This window comes from Nansenia antarctica (genome assembly GCF_963989245.1).
Source record: "Nansenia antarctica genome assembly, chromosome: 5".
Taxonomy (NCBI): Eukaryota; Metazoa; Chordata; class Actinopteri; order Argentiniformes; family Microstomatidae; genus Nansenia; species Nansenia antarctica.
Genome location: NC_137690.1, coordinates 51,260,008 through 51,281,688, shown reverse-complemented (window position 1 = coordinate 51,281,688; position 21,681 = coordinate 51,260,008). Strand labels below are relative to the sequence as shown.

The window sequence follows — 21,681 nt, the reverse complement described above, 5'->3', positions numbered from 1 at the left end:
CTCAAACTCCCTCTGGAGTGGAGGGTCCTGGCAGACCAATATAGCTAGCTCCTATGGACCTGCCTGTTATAATGTCCATAAGCTTGGCCTGACTACCACCAGAGATTCTACTGGCCACTTTAACAAGACCTCCAAGTCTGTTCTTATTGGATAGATTTAGGTTACCAAACCATGCAGCAATACAACATGTTAGAACAGATTCTGTCTTTTAAAATGTGTGTCGTATATATACAGTGGATATAAAAAGTAATGCCAGGTTTTTGTGATGTAAAAGAATGTGACCAAGAAAAACCATTTCAGAACTTTTCCACCTTTTAATGTGACATATAACTTGAACAATTCAATTGAAAAACAAACTGAAATCTTTTAGGGGGGGAAAAAACGTACAATAACGTTGGTTGCAGAAATATGCACCCTAAACTAATACTTTGTTGAAGCAGCTTTTGATTTTTATTACAGCAATCAGTCTTTTTTGGGTAGGAGTCTATCATATCAGCATGGCATATCTGGACGTGGCAATATTTGCCGACTGTTCTTTGCAAAAGCGCTCCAAATCTGTCATATTATGAGGGCATTTCCTGTGCACAGCCCTCTTCAGATCACCCCACAGATGTTCAATTGGATTCAGGTCTGGGCTCTGGCTGGGCCATTCCAAAACTTTAATCTTCTTCTGGTGAGGCCATTCTTTTGTCGATTTGGATGTAGGCCTATGCTTTGGGTTGTTGTCGTGTTGAAAGGTGAAATTCCTCTTTATCTTCAGCTTTCTAACGGGAGCCTGAAGGTTTTGTGCCAAAAGTTACTGGTATTTGGAACTGTCCATAATTCCCTCCAAGTGTAGAGCTGTCCAATCCAATCCATTAAAAGGTCCATTATTCAACCAATCAGGTTAGGATCGAGTTTAAAATGACAGAAGAGCCTCTCTGTAAGCAGGAAAGGCTGGATGGTATTGAATGCCGAAGAGAAGCCAATAAATAAGAGTCTGGCATGAGTCTTGGGACCCTCCAAATGCTCGTACAGAAAGTTGAATAGTGTAACAACAGCATCCTCCACACCTCTACCAGGCCTGTACGCATTTGTAACGGATCCAGCCGTTCCTCCACCTGCATTAAAACCTCAGTCTTGATCAGCTTCTCAAATTACTTCATAACTTAACGACGGCAGAAGACTCATTATAAAACGTTCAACACTCCTGGATCTAGATAAATCAAGACACATAGGAAAAGTCCTTCTTACAACATGGATGGACATTGATACAGTAAAAAGGAGAGATATAACTCGGGTGTATTTTTTTACATTGTTACATTTTACGTTTTTGGCATTTAGCAGATGCCTTTATCCAAAGCGACTTACAACAAATACATTTGTCTAAGTGAGTGAATTATCAATCCATTTTTATTATTTTTTTAAAAAGGGGGGACGGAGAGGTTTCAGGAGGGACAGTTATGATGTCCACACCCACCTCCAGATTGGTCTTGGCCCTTTCCTCTGATATGATCAGATTTGAAAATGAAAAGTAGCCTACTTTCAGTTATTACTTCAAAGGCATATTGCTGCAAGCACTTACAGTAGAATTTAAGGTCGGCCCAATCACGTCCATCTGAAGATGTCAGTGATATCCTCTCTGAGTAGGCTGGGAACAGCTCTCCTATACCTTTCTCACCCTGTCACCCCCACAACCCTCGGACTGTCCCAGAAGCACAGTAGCAAACTGAGTCAATAGTTATCAGGGATTATATTTGCCTATTCAGATCACTGTCAATATTTGTCTGATAGCTAATAGGGCTCATTTCACACACAGGCTTGATACCAGCATACAGAAGTTCATGCAGTACATACATGACTGGTTCACAGGGCCGGGCTGGGAAGAAACATTCAGGCCGGGAAATATAGCACGAAATCTTCTTTTTTGCAATGTCAGTTTTTTCCAAGATCGTGCAGCCCTGGTCCCTGGTTCAATTCTGGCTATATATATATTATATATATATATGTTACGGTACATGTGGGAATTCGGTACATGTGGGAAAATTAGGGTTAGGGTTAGGTGCTACGTCGATTTGGTGCTGGCATGTCTAACCCTAACCCTAATCCTATCCCTATCCCTAACCCTAACCTTAACCGTAGCACCCTAGCACCTAACCCTAACCCTAGTTTTCCCACATGTACCGTGTTCCCACATGTACCGTAACATATACAGTATATATCCTTTATGTCTTCCCTCCTCTTTCTCACCCTTCCTACCTGTCCTTTATGTCTTCCCTCCTCTCTCTCACCCTTCCTACCTGTCCATTTCTACTGTCTCTAAATGCCCTAGAAACATGAAGAAAAAAATAAGATGCTAATTTGCATCTTACTTCACCGATGGCCACAATATAAACCCCTCAAAAAAAGTTCGGAAATGCTTTTTTTGTTGATTATTCCTCCCCTTTAATAATACCAATTGGTATTGTATTTTATATCGTTGGAAAGCCTGATTAGTCACCTTTACAACAAGGTACAACTTGTAAGGACCATGCATTCCTGGAATGAGCAACACAGCTAAACGTGTGGGTAGCGGCCCAAAGATATTTGCCAATATCCCCTATATTCTTCTGTTGGTATTCACTCTCGTTTTGAGTTGCTTGGTGGATTGGATGATTGCACTCTCCCACAGTAATAAGGAAAAAACAACACATATTGGCCATTTTTACACTTTATTAATTTTACATTGTCAGGGACCTCAGTAGTGTGTGGAAGATCCATACGCAGTCACAACAGCTTGGCACCTCCTCCTCATGCTGGTCACCAGCCTGGTCACACACTGCTGTGGGACAACATCCCATTCCTCAACTAGGATTTGCCGCAAGTCAGCCAACATGGTTGCGTTGGTCACTCTGGCACGTACAGCAAGCCCAAGCTGATCCCACAAGTGTTCAATTGGGTTGAGGTCTGGACTCACGGCAGGCCATTCCACCCTCTCCACTCCCAAATACTGGAGGTGCTCTGTGATGATCCTGGCTCTGTGGGGGCGAGCGTTGTCATCATGGAGGATGGAGTTAGGTCCCAGATTCTGGAGATATGGGATCGCCACTGGCCCCAGAATATCATTCCTGTCAATTAGGTGCCATTCAGGTGCCAGTCACTGACATACACCTGCCAGCACTTGAAGCTCAAAACGAGAGTGAATACCAACATAAGAATATTGCAGGGGATTTTGGCAAAATTGTTTGGGCCGCTACCCACACGTTTAGCTGTGTTGCTCATTCCACGAATGCATGATCCTTACAAGTTGTACCTCGTTGTAAAGGTGACTAATCAGGCTTTCCAACGATATAAAATACAATACCAATTGGTATTATTAAAGGGGAGGAATAATCAACAAAAAAAGAGGGGTTTATATGAATGGTATTCCAGCGACCAATATGAGACTTGGCAACGAAACAAAACGCGCTCTATAGAGTTTTTCTCAAAACCATCTTTATTCTCAAGAGCCAATTCACATTAAGTGCAATTATCATCATCATGTGCATCAACATATCATTATTATCTCTTTAGTGCAACTTCTCTTTTCTTCCAGAGTACCCAAGCCAAAGCATTGTCCAAACCTGCCAGATTGAATTTAGGGCAACGCTGTTTTACAGCTGCCACTGTGCAATACATAAAATTTGGTAAAAAAAACCCAAAACATAATTTCATCCAGATTCACTCTCAATTTGACGCACACACTCTAATCACACTCCCTTTCTCCCCATGACTGTCTCGCAGGATATCAACGACGATACTAGATCATGAACAATGGGTATTTGTTTGCTAAACAATCAAACACGAAAATACACAGGGAGAGAAATCTGTTATTCATTATTTGACTGGATTGCTTCGTTGGTGATGCTTTGAAAATGCAGTAGGTCTTGCGTCCTTAATGTCATGTCCATGAACACTTTGCTGTATTGTTTTGTTGTCCTGACAGTAAATATAGTTCTCTACAGTAGTAACCAATTTGTCATGGAGAAATCTATGGCCCATGCATTTCTGTTCATAGTTCTTCTTTTAAAGGAAAACAAGTCTAAACAGATAGGCCTATGTTGTTTGTTTTGCAATTAGTTTTAGAGAAAGATTTCTTTGAATGTTTTTTTTATACATAAAACAGTAAAATGTTCATAAATTGCATACAATATCCGTAAAAAATTCAGCAGTCTGAAAATATACATCCTTTTTCCTTTGTACTGTAAAATAGCTTTTCTATGGTGCAACCTTTGTTGTTGGTTTTGTAACTGAGAAACTTGAAGAGTAACCACTCTCGTATAATACCACACTGGCGCTTTAAGAAGTGTCTCACAGAATAGGTAACATTCTGAGAATCCCACAATGTCACTCATTCTGAGAACACTGGCTCAGTCTCCCTGCTCACCTGTGAACTGGGTTAATTGACCCTGCGCCTCCTCTTCTCCCTCTCTCTGATTGTCTGTGCATAAAACTTTTTTTTTGAGTTGGTGCAGTTTGTGTGGTGTGTGAGGTCCTAGTCATTCAAACACTGCAGCAAGTCTATTGCTTCATGAAAGGCATCACTTGACGGAAAACACGAGCTACTTTGAGGAATAGTGTGAATAGTTAGATACATGGATTTACACAAAGCTTGTTTTAAAACAGCAATATCATACTTAGTAAAAAAAGAAAAGAAGAAAAAAAAGAAAGAAAGAAATACAGAAAAAGAGAGATTTTCACAATCTCATCAGCTATTTCAGCTATTTCACTGTACCCTGCTGTACCATGTTGCATCATCTTTTTACATGTATTTTTCATTTACTTGTGCAGCCATTTCCTTCTCTGCCTCAGATTTCCAATAACCTGTCTCTTGGTCAGCAGTGGGGTCTGCCCCTTGTGTGATACAGGCGTGAATCAACAATTTCATAGCACCAACCAGTCCATGTAAGAAGAACATCACCATAGTCAATTACATTACCTCACAAGTTTAGACATAGGGTGCGTTCGTAAATCTGCTCTGGAAATCTGATCAGCACTCATAGAATGCCTCTTGTCCAATCAAATTACTTGGTCCCTTTATGACATTGAACCCAGTGTGCGCTCCGGCACTCTCAGAGTGAATTTACGAACGCAGCCATAATATGACATGAGTAACACTACCACATGGGCTCTGCTGAACTGGTTATGTCGTTGTACGCAGCTATCAAACTAGAAGGGGGACTACACAACAGATGTATTCTGTTTAATGGTGTGCGTATGTGTGTATCCACACAATAAATACTGGATGCATGCTTTGTAAGAAGTCACTGATAGCCAGTCAGGTTAGATTATCATCTATCATCATCCTGGCCCTGGTAGAAGATCCTAGAAGAGGGACTTGATTCCCACACATTTGGCACTGACTGAGTGGCATCATTCAAAAGAGAATAATATTCATGGTTAGTGTTTTCCTGACATCATGTTAAGATGAGCTTTCATTAAGTATTGGATCAGTCACCAAGGACAAGATTTTTCTTTTTATCTGTGATTGTCCGTATAGAGCTGGCTTGTGCCGTAACACTGCTACTTTTAGTAGGCTAATTCTTTAATATAAAAAAACTGTAATGTAATGTTATTTTAGTGTGTGGTGGGTGGTTACAGTGTGAGCTGGTGTTTTGTGAGTAAGTGTGTATGTGATGTGGGTCACAAAATGGCAGCACTGAACCGGTGGCTCTCACAGACCATCACCAGAGGGACCAATAGACAGGGGGGGGGGTAATAAACGACGGGCAGAGAAGTGTTGATGGAGGATAACACCAGGAAAGGGGGAAATGCAGGTCTACTGGCTAATAATGCCTTTTTTGCACTGAACATCTAAGGGTGGAGTCAGTACTGAGTGTGAAACTGAAGGGAAAGAGGAAACGCTAATCTTGAGAATGGTTCTTATGACGGAAACGAGTGCTGTCAACAATGACTAGACAGGACCAATGACACCAATAAGCCAACTGTACAATTAACGGAAAAAAACAACAACAACAAAAAAACAATAGTTTAACTAAGAAGTGACATTTTCCAAAATGAAAATAAAATGTTAATATTCACATGTACCCGCATCATAAGGAATGGTTCCATCCAAAACTAGGCCGTAAGCTACTCCTAAGCTATGGAATGAGGTGACACTCAGTAGTGCTAATAAGAGTTCTGTGTGTCCGATGTCCGACGACGGGTCCCCCCTGAGGCCACCTGGGGGGGTTCCCGAGGCACCCACGCAGACACACAACACACCCCACCCGCCGTGGGGTGTCTGTCAGTCTGTCTGTCTGTCTGTCCTTCAGTCCTCGAAAACTTCCAAGAAGAGTGGAGGGAACAGCTCGTTGGGACACTCCACCTTCATGTGCAGGAAACGGCTGGCGTGGCACGCCCCGATCATCCGCAAGTCTGTCACCTTCATCAGCAGCTTGGGCCAGAAGTGGGCCAACTTGTGTTTGCGGTAGTTTATGTAATGTTCAAAAGCCAGGAGGAACTCCTCCTGACAGCGCTCGATCCGGTCCACACTTGTCAGGCCCGGTCGGTCTGAGGAGAGAGAGACACACACACACAGGAAGACAGATGAGTTTAACATTCACACTGTACTGTGTTGGAGCCAAAAAACAATTGATATATTGAGACTCAAATCACACAGGCAAACCAGGCCGTGGTTAAAACCATCTGGCTACTAGATTTTAAATGTTCAGCACATCCACTGTATAAAACCAGACTACAGTACAGAACTACAAGAAGTAAATAGCAGATTGAATTCACATTTGCCATTGATTTCACGTCAATTGCAGACAATCTGTGCACAGGAGAGGAGATCGATGGCTTCACAGAACAGCATCCTCTTAGAGATGGAGGGATATGTTCCTCAGACCAAAGCTATTGATTCTTACAGCTGTAGCCACATTGTAGAACCATCATAAGATGATTTTCCTTCTGTGGGCTTAGTAATCCTTGAGCCTAATGGGCGTTAAACATACTTTTGGTGGAATGAATAGCAGTATTGACTGGCTGTGGCTAATCGCACCGGAAAGCAGGCCAGCAGACACTTAATGCCTTCATGGTTTATTTGGTGTTGAAGCCACAGTCACTCAAAACAAAGCTCTTAAACTGTAAACCCCTAGAACGGGAATGGAATATGTTGGTTATTTTCGTAATCCTGTTTAAACTCTTGTGGCAGCAACTCTAACCTTATAATTAGAGGGTCATGACCTAATGACCCCATAGGAGTCTGGTTCATTGGCCAACAACAGGATGATTTGAGGATGGCACCATTATTATTACAGACTAAAGAAAAATGGTCACGGGAAACAAAGAGAAAAATATATCTCGATGAGTTGACTGAAATACACAAGCCTCCTTATTATATCATGGGCAGGATAGGCTGTAATAATGGGAATTCCAAACCACCCATTGTATAACACTGTTTTTACAATTCAAATGGAAAATAAACTAGAGCAATTAACCAACTGTTTTTTTTAAATTATCATTTAAATGAGTGTCATTTTGGCACCTAGAGGTTTTCTCAGTCAATGCTCTGTAAGCTTAAGCTGTAAGTATGGCCTGAGTGATCCTTGCAATCACCTACATATATTTATTAACTATACTCTGTAAACTGATCACATTTGTGATGTCACAATAAAATGTAACAAAAAAGAAACAAACATAAATAAATACCTAATGAATTAAATGTAAACATAAATGTATACATAAATGAACAAATGAATAAGATCCAGGACCGTTTGAGCACCTAACTGTATGTTTTTGTACACAAGGACTCAAATTCGACGGTGGTGATAAACTGTAACAAACTGTAAGCCTGTCTACTGACAAAAGGAGGCCGGATGGCCTCCTAACATATTGTGTGATTGGCCGGACGGCCTTCTAACACATCGTGTGATTGGCCGACGCTCACCGGAGGACAGGAGGATGACGGCCTGCAGCAGAGCCACCTCTGAGTCGTCCAGGTTGAAGGAGGAGAGCGAGACTCCCAGGTCAAAGATGGCGTCCGAGACGACTCCCAGGCCTCCGTTCTTCAGCTGGCCACGGGTGACGGCCATTTCCCCGTTTAGTGTGAGTGTCTCGCTCTCGGGGTCGTAGCGCACCGCCGCCCGTAAGGACATGATCTCCATGCAGCAGCCTTTCAACAGGATGATCTGGTCTTCACAAGGCAGCTGGGGCACATCAGAGAGAGAGGTTGACATTTACATTTTTGGCATTTAGCAGACGCCTTGTTCCAAAGCGACTTACAACAAATACATTACACAAGTAAGTGAATCGTCTATCCACCAGTCTTAGTAGGAAAAAGTAATCTAGTTTCAATCCAGGGGCCATTGTCAGTCGTCGTGCTATGAAACAGTACAGGGGGTAGATGTCTCAGGAGGGACAGTACAGGGGGCTAGTAGATGTCTCAGGAGGGACAGTACAGGGGGCTAGTAGATGTCTCAGGAGGGACAGTACAGGTGGCTAGTAGATGTCTCAGGAGGGACAGTTAGAGTCTGCTGGGTCACAACAGAGAGAGAGGGACGTATGAACTCCCTGCACCTCTAATGCTAACACCACAGCTAAATACATTTAAACATAATAAAACTATAAACATAGTCTCTTGTTAATTGAATATAGTGTTCAATTGTTTTTTTACTGCATTTGACAGTTTTTATTCTATATTTTGTATGTATTGTACTAATATTTCATTAGTACAGCATTTGTTTTGTTCATCATTTGTACATTTCATCTATGTGAAAGGCACTTTAGGGTATTGAACGGTGCCAGATATTAAGAAAAGAAACTCATCAAATAAACACAATCACTTCACAGCAACTCTTATTTTATTTTATTTTTAAGATGAATAGTAACAAGTAGTTGTGACAATTACATGGTTAAAAAACACAATCTTCTCACACTAAAACAAAAGCCAACATTTCCTTAGCCTTTACACTTTACTGCTCAGAATAAGTGGGTACCATGGTAATTGCCAGTAATTACCAGTAACAACATAGGAAACTAATTATCAATAATTATCTGTGGTTAACAGTAACACAAAAGACGATGGAATGTAGTTTCCACATAATTATTTTTGCATTAAATGTTTCTTTCCACATTATTATTACACCTTTCCATATGATATTGTATTGTGTTCATGGATTTCAATAATTCAAGAACAATTTGGAAAAGGTGCAATAATAATAATAATAATACTACAGAAACAAGCATCTTTCATGTACAATTTTTGTGTGGAAACCACAGGCCACTTGACCAAAGCTAATTACCCACTTACTCCAATACGCTGCATTGTAATGTGCTATCCTTATGGTAATGGTAGCTTATTTGACCTTAATATGCATTACAAATTATCAATATAATTACTTATCAGGTGACATCAAGTTTCAAGGGATAGTCCACTTTTTTACACCTCAGTCAGATGGTTCCTTGACCCTGCTCTCACACTGGGCGATGCGACCAAGCCTCCTCTCAACACCCTCCGCCCCCCCATCCTCCCTTTCAATGTTTGTTTGTTGCCAGGACAACGGCAAGAAATGGTGCTGGCCACGGAAAAGTGTAACCATTGTCTTCTCATGCTCTGAGAAAAAGCCTAAAAAAACAAGTCTCCTAATTAAAGTGTCAACCTATACACGACAGTGTGCACATGATACGTCAAAAACCGAAGATATGCTACGTGAGGGTAAGTGAATTTGCGTGGAACAAGTTAATCCTTATACTTTGAATTGCGTTGCAGTTAGGAAATATTAGCCATTAACTTAGAGTGGTCGAAGGTAAGAGTACGTTGTTAGGGGAGGCATTAGAAAACATTAGCAACAATAAGTGCGGGTTGCAAGGCAAGCTGTTAATTGTTTGGTTGACTTTCTTATATCGCCCTGCAGCACCTCTCACACTGTCCTAGTAGACAGGAGAACTAAAATATTCGGACATGTCAGAATTAAAATCAGACGTGATATTCTCTTAATGTCTTTGACCAACTCAACTGTGAGAGACAAGGTGTCATGTTCACCGCAGGTGACCCGCACTTACAGCCCATACTGTATGTAGGCTACATTTAGCTGTGTAGCGGCTTTGTGGTTGAAATCATGCAGAGTCTGTCTGGCTTCAGGAACCCTCTGGCTATAAGGTGTAAAAAACTGAACTATCCCTTTAATCAAGTAAATTCATTTAAAAGTATTATTATTATAATAACAAACGAAAACCCTGCTTACCTCACAAAACATAGGCAGCTTTTTGGCAAAGTCCACCACTCGGGTGATGGCGGGGGTGATAATTTTTGTAAACTGACTGAAAGCTTCGATGTCCACTTTGCTCCCTTCAGGTGCATTTACGATGGATGCTTGACCAATGTCCTCAGGCTGAAACGACATGAATGGAAGGAGGAGGGCTCAATGATCTGAACATCTGTCCAACAGGGACATCTACTAACCCAACACGCATACATCAACACATCACATCCTCATTCTCTTCTTAGCATGAGACAGGTCTAAGGGGAACAGCACGAGACAGGTAGAGAAGTAGACCACTGTGGCCATGGTTCAGGGGGAAAAGGGAGGAAAGGGAGGAAAGGGAGGGGGGGGACTTTAAAAAGTGGGATAATTCAAGCGAATTCATTTCTCATCCTCAATTTTTTTACTAGGGTTACACTGATGTGGTCTGTAGAGTGTGACACTAAATAGTTCCCTTCTGACCAGAGGAAGTATTATCAGGCAGAAAGAGAGTGTGAAAGTGGAGAGCCCATTTCCGTTTTTGGCGTTTAGCAGACGCTTTTATCCAAAGCGTTTACAACAAATACATTTGTCTAAGTAAGTGAGCCCAGACGGGGTAGGTCACTGCATACAGCACCCCCCCAAAAGCTTCTATTGCTTTGGCTTTAAAATCAATAGGCAGATAAAACACTTTGCATAACGATCCCTTAAGAGTACACCTTCAATCTGTCACAGCTAGTGGAGACCTACTGCACACATACACAACAGCCTATATTAATACTATTGTTTACATTATCTATAAAAAAACGTTTCATGAACTCAGTGTATATTTTTGTCTACTGGGTTCTTACCTTGGCTTCCTTCACCCCCACTGCACTCTGGTCAGAAGTATAGAATAAATTACATGTTATTTCATTAAGTAGCATTGCTTCCTCGACCTGTTGGACAATCAATAGGGATTGTGAAGTTTCAATGAAGAACCTGTGTCAAGCCAACTAAAACAAAACAAGTTTAAACTGAGGACAGATGAGTGGTAAGTGCAGAGAGAAACAGGTGAGTACACAAATGCAAGGGGGGGTTTCCATGACGAGATACGGCTCACGCTGAAGAACCTCCTTCAGAGCTGTCTCACTTCCGACAGATCGGAATTATTCTGTTTTGTGACTGCTCAAAAATGAGGTTATCAAGGCAAATCTACTGAACGTGTTCATTACTATAGAAACAAATTCTTAATGCATAATTAAATTAGACAACTCAAACAATCAAATGGCTACCTATCTTAGATTACAGTATTTGTATCTATCATCAACAGCCTGTTGCCTGAGTCTTTCTAATCTCTACTTGGAAACCCCACAATAAAGTCAAAAGGTCTTGAGACAGACATCAATCTGGAGAGAGGAATTAGGCTTTATGGAAAATAAATTAAATTAGTCCAAGAGGTGAGGTGTGAAATGAAAGGTTCTACTCTACAGATAGAGAAAGAAAACAGGGCAGGAAGAGAGAGCAGTTTGTTTTAGTGTTTGTTTTGATTAAGGACATTGCTTAAGGAGAAAAAAACCAAACATAGAATAAGACAAGTTCCGTTATAAGTTAGTTCTGCTGCGTTGAGGAACACACTTTCTCCAGCGTCCAGCTAATTCTCCCCACTCTACAAGGAGATACAAAAAACATGGATATATTAACGTTGGGAACAGTGGTGACGGTGGGGTTGGGTATTGGGGAGTGGGGGGAGGATACGGAGAGTGGAATTCTGGGAATGTGCACTGACATGGACGCTGTGTCAGGGAGGAGACGTCTCACCAAGAATTTGCGTTTTTGTTTCCAGTGGTTGCCCTGGGCGTTGGTGGACATGTGAGCCTCCGTGACCATGCGGATCAGGTCCCACTCCTCCTGGGTGGGCTCCGGTCGGTCCCACACCACCTTCTGCAGCTCCTCCCGCCGCCGCCGTTCCCGGTTCTCTTCGATCAGTTTCCGTTTGGCCAGCCGCTTGCTGTCGTCCAGCACCACTGGGAGGGGACAGCGATGGGGGGAGGAGGAGAGGGAGGGGGGTCACCAAGGAGCAATCATAAAAAAGCGAGAGAATTAGCAACTGCAACTGTAACACATCTCCAGTGCCATCAGAGACATCAGATTGCATCCACCACGCAATAGATTCACACACACAAGTGGTTCTAGTCACTAAAAACATGAAATGTCTAAACATGAGTATCATACAGCATAACTATTACGTGTTGCTGCTGGTGTAATATGGCTATAGAAAATCCCCAACAGAGCCGAGCCTTCACAACTTGAGCACTCTACTCAACTATTACAATAAATACTGGAAGTTCAGTATAAACAGAGTCAATAGCTGCACCATTCGACGTAAAGTGCCCTGTCTGAACTAATGTAAGCTCAATTTCTTACAGTGCGTTTGTCTCGGCCCTGAAATACCTGGTAATGTGCAACCAGTGAGGAGATGGGGGACATCCTCACAAGAAGCTATTTTAGGATTTACTTACAGTCTGTTGCCATGCCAACTGCAATGCACTTCTTGAAGCGACATTCCTGGCACTGGTTCCTGGTCACTTTGTCGATGATGCATTTCCCCTCGTACTTACATGCGTAAGACGGATTCAGATTCTTCTGGATTGTACGGCGGAAGAAACCCTGTGAAAAAATTATAAAAACCTTTTTCAAAATGGACCGGATTCCCTCCATCAGCGAGGCCATTGATAAGCAATAGTGATAATACATTTGAAATGATATACATTTAGGCTATGTAATAGCAAACGATCCTATCAGGATAGGCCAAATGACCGAGGACCATTAACAACGTCTACCACAGATAAGGGTTGCCGATATTTCAATGGTGCTTCATATTTGTTTTAAAATTATGGTCAGTTTCCCTTCAACAAATGGCCATGACATGAGCAATGTTACTGACTAGCCTACTGTTGAATCAACCGTCATCCATAAAATACTGATAGCAACAAAAGATGCAATTTCGAACCCTGCCAATACTGTTGCTGATGCAGCCTCTCATGTCCCCCTCACATGGAGATTTTGCACATAACATATCAGATTAGGATGGAGACATCTATGATATTCATCAGACACACCCCTCAAATGTGAGTTTCTCCTCCACAAACAGGCAGTTGGCACAGTGGCGCATACTGTGTTGACATTAGAATAGGCATTGGAGGCATTGGTGCTCCGCACACATTTGGCACGTAAAGCACAGATCCACGTGCGTAAGGTGTTGCGCAAGGAACTGAGAATAGACCCATCTGTAATTATTTATATCTTTTTTTAAACCTCTCGATTTGGGTCTGGATGGTCAAAGTATAGTTCTTACAAAAATCTATGAACATAATCACTGTTTTATCTTCTTTAGACACGGAATCCCTAGTTTATCAGCGCCAACATTTTGAAGAAGCAGCACTTTCGGTTTCTAGTTTGGCTCGCGTTCCAGTGTTTTTGACTCCTCTTGTGGAATCCTCTTGACACACACCACACGCACAGACTTCAGAGCATGCAACGGGGAACAGTTTTTGCTACTTTTAGAACTGTAGGCTGGAATTACAAATGACAAATTATATTGTAGCATCGCTTGTGTTCAAATTACCTTACAACCCTCACAGGTGATACAGCGATAGTGATAGCCTGTAGCTTTGTCCCCACACACGACACATAACTCGTCCTTGTCCAGGTAACTTGGGATGTACCCTAAAAAAGAAGAGAACGATTGTTAAAGTCAACAAAAAAACTAAACTGAAAATAAGACGAGAGACTATTTAGTGGACAGTGAGGATAGTTAAGTGTAAATCTAAACATTTAGACATTCAGTAACAAACTAGGCATTATCAGATGTGTGTGTTCAAAGATGCATACTCAAAGGAGTGATGAAGAAGAATGGGTTAACTAAGAATTTAATATTCCCCCTTTTATTTTCTTACCCTTTGACAATGGAAATGTAGCTGGACACAAACACTGACAGAAAGCAGAGATACAGCTGAAAGCAGCCGTGCCTGGAGTCTAAGCCATGGCACAGTATCGCAACACGTGGCACAGTATCTCACCACATGTTGAAGTTATTTGCACTACAATGCCAAAACAGCAAACACAAGACAAAATGGCAGACACAAAAGAAAATGGCTGACACAAAAGAATAGGCAACGTGGACAATAATTACAATACGGTTCTACGCAGCTTTACTGCTTGGACCCCTAAATAATGAGGGCGGTCGAGGCTGAGCCGCAGAGAGAGAGAGAGGCAGGCAGGCCACGCGAATGCAGGGAGGGGCCCCTCGAACTCCAGACTAAAAGTCAATAAGTGATCAATACCAGTTGAGGAGAGTCAGAGGCCAGCCAGCACCCAGCATGCTGCAACCTTCTGTTCCCCTGTCTGTGGCCTGCTCCCAACCCTATCAATCAATACACCCCCCCCTTCCGCTGCTCCTCCTCACCCACACACCCAAGCGCCATGCATGCGAAGCAACAGGTTCTAAGACAGTTCCCTCTTATTATGACACCTTAAGTCATGGATTCACTGTAATTACTCTAAACTAACCCTGCCACCCTCCTCTCCCCTATTTTTCCCCCTGAACATATCCTCTTTAAATGTTGCGATTTGTTGACGCATGTGGCTATCCTGTGGTTTACTCCTGTCCCATGAATTTGTTCCCTGAAATCCCTGAAAATCCTGAAATAAAGTAATCAATAATCTCATTGAACTGCAGTAGGTGCATTAATTGACAATGTGAAAAAAGAATGTGGTTCATATCATGTTTTGGGTCAGGTCCTCAAAGGAGTACCATTCCAAATGACTTGGTACTCAAAGATGGCCCAAAGCAACACAGAAATGAAATGCATGGTAATTTAATGCCCCCCTCAACCTCAATGGGACTTTATGAAGACTGAATATTAAAATGAAAGAACATTAGAACATTTGAAAAAATAATTTACAGCACACCATTAACTGATTTACATCAGGATACATGAAACGTAAACATTAATTAATGTCGGCCTATACTTTCTACCAAGAGTAAGATAGTCTAACTGCACTGGCGTTGCATATAGTCTTGTAAATTTGGCAAAAAGCAACAAATCTGGGAAAAATCTGTAACAACTCCAATATAATCAATACCCATGACATCATTTTCTAGACACTGAATTGTAGAATGCATTTTTGTAGCCATCCCAAAGATTGGAATTGTGTTTGCCCTTTAAATAGGTAGAGCAACTACTTCGCATGACAGCAGCTTTTCAAAAGATATACTTCAGTTATGATAACTGTCATGCTCTTGTAGAAATTAAAAACACATCAGGCCTATTAGTTACTGACAATAGTATTGCTTCTCCATCAAAAGCTTATATTCTGTGTTTTCATACAACCAAGGTTAGACAGCCAGCACTTGTATTTCAATAATGAGGAGGCTCATAAAAATCAAACATACAAATGCACCTGAGAGACAGTACAGAACGTTAGGTAACCTGACCCTTCTAATGACATCATTAGCTGACTTTTGACAGTGGGGCTTACGCTGCGCGTGCCAAAGGCAATTGCGTTTCCACAGTCACTCCCGGACTTCAACGATGCTTACTCCGGGCCTATTCAGTGCTTAAACTAGGGTGAAACATTCTTCAATTCAACCAATTGCTTAAAGTTTGCTAGCGAACTAGGTGGGTGGCAAGCATAATCCAAGTTAGCTTGCTGTAACTCAGTGGTGGGCCGTCAGGGCCAGCAAGGCCTTCTCTGCTGGCCTAAACATCATCAGAATATAATTTTAATTTAGATATATGTTTTCCACAAATATGTATTAAATTATTCCCTTAGTCTATTCTCTTCATTTCATAGCTTTCCTCTTGGTTGCGCTGCTTCCAGCCATTTGGAGGGCTGTTAGAGCTTTTATCCAATCATATAATTTCAGCCATAATGTGTTGCCAGGGTACCAAGAAATCTGCCCGCCTGCAGATTCAACAGTGGCGCGAGTACAGATTGTAATTTAAAGTGAACGAGAAAATAACTGTGGCATACCGTAGTCAGATCTTGAGTTGGCGAGCAAATCCGACGAAATCTGACGAAGGGGCCTGCTGTATGGCGGACCACCTGATCAGCACCTGCACGTCTTTTGATTGGATACACACTATTGGGAGGCAGAGCTAGCAAACTGAACTTGATAGAGCTAATTTATGTAAGCTGTTGTTCTACAAGCAGCCACAATGGCTGAAGGAGGAGAAGAGGTAGATTTGGTGGCAGATATTATAATGCCATTTTCAAGAAGAACCTTCCAAAAGCTAGACATAATCAGAAGAGAACGGCCAACCCCGACGTTAGCGAGGCTATCCATGTAGAAAATGACTTATTGGTGGAACTGATAAACTGTCCTACAGAGACATTGAAGTCTTCTTGAGAAAAGAAAGGAGGATGGATTTTGTGTTCAAATAATCAGTTGTTTTGGTGAGTACAAAGCATTTTTTTTTTCTGCTAGAGATGTAGATATACAGAGCGACCCTGGGGTTCATAGTTAGTGTGTGGTGTGGCTCAGCTGTGTGAGTAAGTGGGGCTTCAATGCGATCCTTTTCTTTCTTTTTTTTCTGAGTGGGGCAGTCTTTTTCTTTTTAATGACAGATATAGTAGAGATTATGACAGGAAGGCTGGGTGAGAGAGAGAGAAGGGATGACATGCAGGATATGTCCGCTGCTGGAATCGAACCGGGAGCCTTGCGGTACATGGTCAGCGCTTAATCCACTACGCCACCTAAGCGCCCCTTCAATGCGACCTTTTAATCACTTCCCGGGGTCCTATATATTGTAATATTGCATATATTGTACTTGTTAAAAGGGATGACACTTGTGTGGTAGTAAAACAAACTTGTGATCTCTTTATTCCGTTCTATTCTCCGTGCTCCGATATGCTACCTAACTTCCGTGCCCTCTTAAAGGGGTACATACCCCTATATCAGATATGAACATCACAGCAACGCCCGGTTATACTGCGTTTCTGTCTAGATGTATAGTTTCTAGAGCCATGGCGTGTCATAATGATGGAATTAAGAGGTGGAATAATTCAGGTAGGACTGTGTAGGACATCACTGAAGGCCTAGGTGTGAAATGCACCGCCCGCCACTGCTGTAACTACACAATTGAATTTATTTGGATAATGCATTAAGAATTGCATTGCTTAAGTTACCAGAATCTGTCAGAAGAATTTGAAATGTTTTTCTAGTGTCTCTGAGTTGCCACATTATGAACCGCAGAATGTAAACAAACTATACCACAGCGCACGACTACAAAGCCCAGCTGAGGAAATTCAAACAGCCTTCTTCACTCGGCTTGAAGCACCAGGCTTTGAGCACTAGCTGGTCACTAGTAAGCCTTGGCATGCATTGGCACCGCTGTCAAAAAGTAGCTAATCGGAAACTCAATTTTGGAAAATAGATGCAAGCAAGTAGTCTGGCCAACTTCTACAAGCTGCACTATTGAGAGCATCCTAACTCAATATCCCCACCCCTACACACACCTGGTTAGATGCTAAACTGCATTTCGTTGTCTAGTGTACTCTGCAATGACAAAAAGTTGAATCTAATGTAAAATCTAATCAATTATTTATAATTATTATTATTCAATATTATTATCGTTATTATGTTATTTATTCAAGATAAGATATGCCATTCAACACTAGTCAGAATAACTCCAGGCTTGGCAGTACTTGATGTAGAGTTGCATGTCCGGCTCAACCTCAAGGGGACATCATGAATTAATGTAGGTTGTGTATTAAAATGAACAGTGAGCATTTCCAGCACAGATTATCTGATTTGCATCAGGGTACAAATGTCTGAAATGTTTAACTCTTACATTGACATTTATGAAAAGCCCCCTCTGATAGATACTCCCTACCCCCCCCCCCCCCCCCCCAACCACATTGTTTATCAATCAGAAACACTATGCCATTATACAATAACATGAGTAAAGTTCAATACCGTTCAACACTGAGTTAAAACGTCATCACTGGTATACACAACAACATTAATACACTCCGCTATGACATTGGCCTCCCCTCACTGTAAAAAGATCAAAAGCTGTCACACAACTGGGCAGTCTTACCTTTCCTCTGGGCCTCACACCTCCACTGCATGTGTGAGAGGTAAGGCTCCCCCTCAGAGAGATAGTCAGGCTGGTCATAGTGACTGAGAGGCACCTCCATCATGCTACAGAACGCACTTTTGAACACAGGGTTTCCCTCAGGGTAGGAGCAGGCGTAAGGCTGGCTAGGTTGCCATGGCTGCTCCATACAGGGTGGATGGTGCATGGGCTGGGGCTCACAGTGGCCGTAGCCTGTGCCCTCACCTCCATACATGCAGTACTCTCCACCGCCCTGCACTGTATAACCCCCACCCCCGCCATGGGGGAGCTCATACAGCTCAGATATACAGTAGTTCATTATGGTGAACTACACTGAAGGCACCGCATACCCAAAAAAAAAAAAAAAAACTTCTACACAAACGCCATTTTCCGCATGAATAGAAAAAGGACTAAATTAGTAATCTTAATAAATTGCTTTATTATCTCACTCTTAATTGAATTAAAAACAGAAATAAAAATACTGATAAATTGTGTACCCAGTAGAAGACCTTATGATGAATGACCTTAGGTCAGAATGATCTTATATACAGAATCCCTGAGCCACCACAGGGAAGAGATTTATGACGATGCAGGGTCCTAATCTGGCACTCTGCAAATCCTGAGAGAGACAGAGGCAATGTTTCCACAGATTAAAGCCTTGGTGATCCGACTCCTGCGGTCCAGGTGGAAGCTACTGTATAAATCAAGTTCAGAAAACTGATCTAAAATATTTTTGGGCCAATACATTTTGGGGCCAGAATCCCCAAATAAGACATCTTATATCTATCACAGAATCATTTAAGTCAATCTATTAGAAACACTTAACCCTTATTAACATAATTAAGTCCACCCATTAAAGATTAAAGCACTGGTTAACACAAGTAACCCTTGTTAACCCTCCCTGACAGAGTAATCACCTTTGATATTGACTATCAATGTTTTTGTTGTTAAAATCAATACAATATATTATTTAAATGTAGTGTTGTATATATCTTGCAACAGTTATATTTCTAGTTCTAATTTGCAAATTGTATGAGTTTCTGTCTGAATGTAGAACAGAAAAAAAACTAAAACCTAAACATTTATGAAAGGTGTTTCAAAAACATTTAAGCAACAGATGCATTTGTTTCAATTGGCATATTTATTTGAATTATCCTATCTGATACACATACCGCTAAATGTGGTGTAGTAATCTCTCTGCAGAAACTACACTGACCAAAGTTAATTGTTCATTAACCATGGTTTATTCTTCATGGAATAATCCAAATGGCAGTTTTCCCATCAAACAGTCCGTTGTGATATACACTCACCGGCCACTTTATTAGGTACACCTTTTCAACTGCACGTTAACACAAATATCTAATCAGCCAATCATGTGGCAGCAACAATGCATTTAGGCATGTAGACATGGTCAAGATGATCTGCTGAAGTTCAAACCAAGCATCAGAATGGGAAAGAAAGGTGATTTAAGTAACTTTGAACGTGGCATGGGTGTTGGTGCCAGGCGGGCTGTTTTGAGTATTTCAGAAAGTGCTGATATACTGGTATTTTACCGCACAACCATCTCTGGAGGTAACAGAGGATGGTCAGAAAAAGAGAAAATGTCCAGTGAGCGGCAGTTCTCTGGGCGAAAATGGTGGTGGTGGTGTAACGGTGTGGGGGATATTTTCTTGGGTCAGGTCCTCAAAGGAACAAATAATGAGGGTGGGCGCAAAATCTTCAGCAACTGTGTGATGTTATAATGTCAATATGGACCAAAATCTCTGAGGGATGTTTCCAGCACCTTGTTGAATCTATACCACAAAGAATTAAGGCAGTTCTGAAGGCAAACGACTAGCAAGGTGTACTAGCAGGTGTACTAGCAAGGTGTACCTAATAAAGTGGCCGGTGAGTGTACTGTATGCTTTCTCACACGAAGACACAATTGTGTAGACATACACAGTCTAGTCTGTTGACCATTCAGAGTCAAGGATGGCATGAGAAGGGAAATGATGATTGCATGTCTGGATGGTACCCTATTTCACACCAGAGCTGGATTTATACAATTATTCTGCTCAGCTCAAATGGAATTTATCACCATGCACTGATGATAAAATAACCGGTTCTAAACAATTCTAGTAGATTATTGTTTTTTGTTGTTGTTCAGAGTATGTGATGCTTCTGTAGAACCGATACATTGTGCAACACTATCCTTTTCAGATAGAAAATCCAGCTTCAATTGCGCTTCCATAACTGTGTATTTCAAGCTTAACTTTTCAGACAGAGGAACAGATGCCGCTACTGAAGCGCAGTCTGTAAACTTTCACAAAGCCTTCGGTCAACTGCACGGTGTAGTCTATAGGACGTTCATGTCTACTTACCCTAATAACGGGTTCAAATCCGTATTATGACTGAGCCCCATACGGTAATATCACATGCTCACATGTCCCTACTGTATTTTAAAAGAAGACATCCCATGATATCTCTGCTGAAAACAGACAAAGGAAAAAAGTTGCGCACTAGCCTACAATGTGTCAAAGTAAACATGTTATCTTGACTAACCTATAATGACTTAGACAAACCGAGTTTGGCTCAGACAACTGTATTTAAGACTGTAAAACGGTCAACACAACAGCTGGTAATACCATCGGCAATTGAGACAATTGTCTTGTAAAGACTGCCTGATGCCAGTTTAACTTTTTGATGAGGTGATGTCCTTACCGGGGCTTAATCTGGTTGGAGTTTCTAAGAAGACTGTCAAGCGTCCATCAATCGGGGTAACTCCAGTCAATACTGTGCAATCTGTTCTATTTAGTGAATTATCACCAGGGGCGTTTCCCTCCTTTTATCGCCCCCATGTTGTTTCCTATTTCTGTCTATTTAATGCCTCTCTAAAACGATTCAATGTGGCTCGTAAAAGGAGATTTACGATAGGACCGTCCAGTTGAAAGCTACAACTTCATCTTCAAACCGAAGCCCTGGCCACGAGGCTTATAAAACACCAAAACACAAGTTTGACATGTTTATACGATATATAAAATACCATGTCACTATTCTGCTGGTATATGGATGTGTGCTAGGCTATTCCTTTTTTTCGTTTGCTGCTGTATAATGTATATCTATTCTCACAAAATGTACAGTTTGTATTGGAAATATCTTATTTCATTAAAGGTGTAAGTCACTTCAATAATATTTTATATAAAATCAAACACTACTGAAACATCTATTTATTCCTTTTGGAATCAACACACACACATGGACACGTTACAATAGAGTCAGTAATTCTGACATGGTCAAGGAGGACTGATTACTTAAATGACAGAGTAATCAAGTAATCATCTCGGTCCACTGGGTAATAGACAATTGATGACACCCACCTGAATAGTACATTTTCAAGAGTGATCTAGAATAGATCA

General features: G+C 41.5%; 1 protein-coding gene across 3 annotated transcripts in view; it reads right to left on the bottom strand.

Moving 5' to 3' along the window:
* Positions 1–4,391: 4,391 nt before the first annotated feature.
* Positions 4,392–21,681, bottom strand: part of thrb (thyroid hormone receptor beta) — a 77,693-nt gene continuing 60,403 nt past the window's right edge. For all 3 annotated transcript variants that reach the window (XM_080532993.1, XM_080532995.1, XM_080532994.1), the window contains exons 6-12: positions 13,789–13,889; positions 12,683–12,830; positions 11,982–12,187; positions 11,033–11,059; positions 10,185–10,331; positions 7,889–8,147; positions 4,392–6,510 (exon numbers count right to left, since the gene is read on the bottom strand). In XM_080532993.1, coding sequence (XP_080389119.1) covers positions 6,269–6,510; positions 7,889–8,147; positions 10,185–10,331; positions 11,033–11,059; positions 11,982–12,187; positions 12,683–12,830; positions 13,789–13,889 — 1,130 coding nt within the window. In that variant the 3' untranslated portion in view covers positions 4,392–6,268. The remainder of the gene's footprint in view (positions 6,511–7,888; positions 8,148–10,184; positions 10,332–11,032; positions 11,060–11,981; positions 12,188–12,682; positions 12,831–13,788; positions 13,890–21,681) is intronic.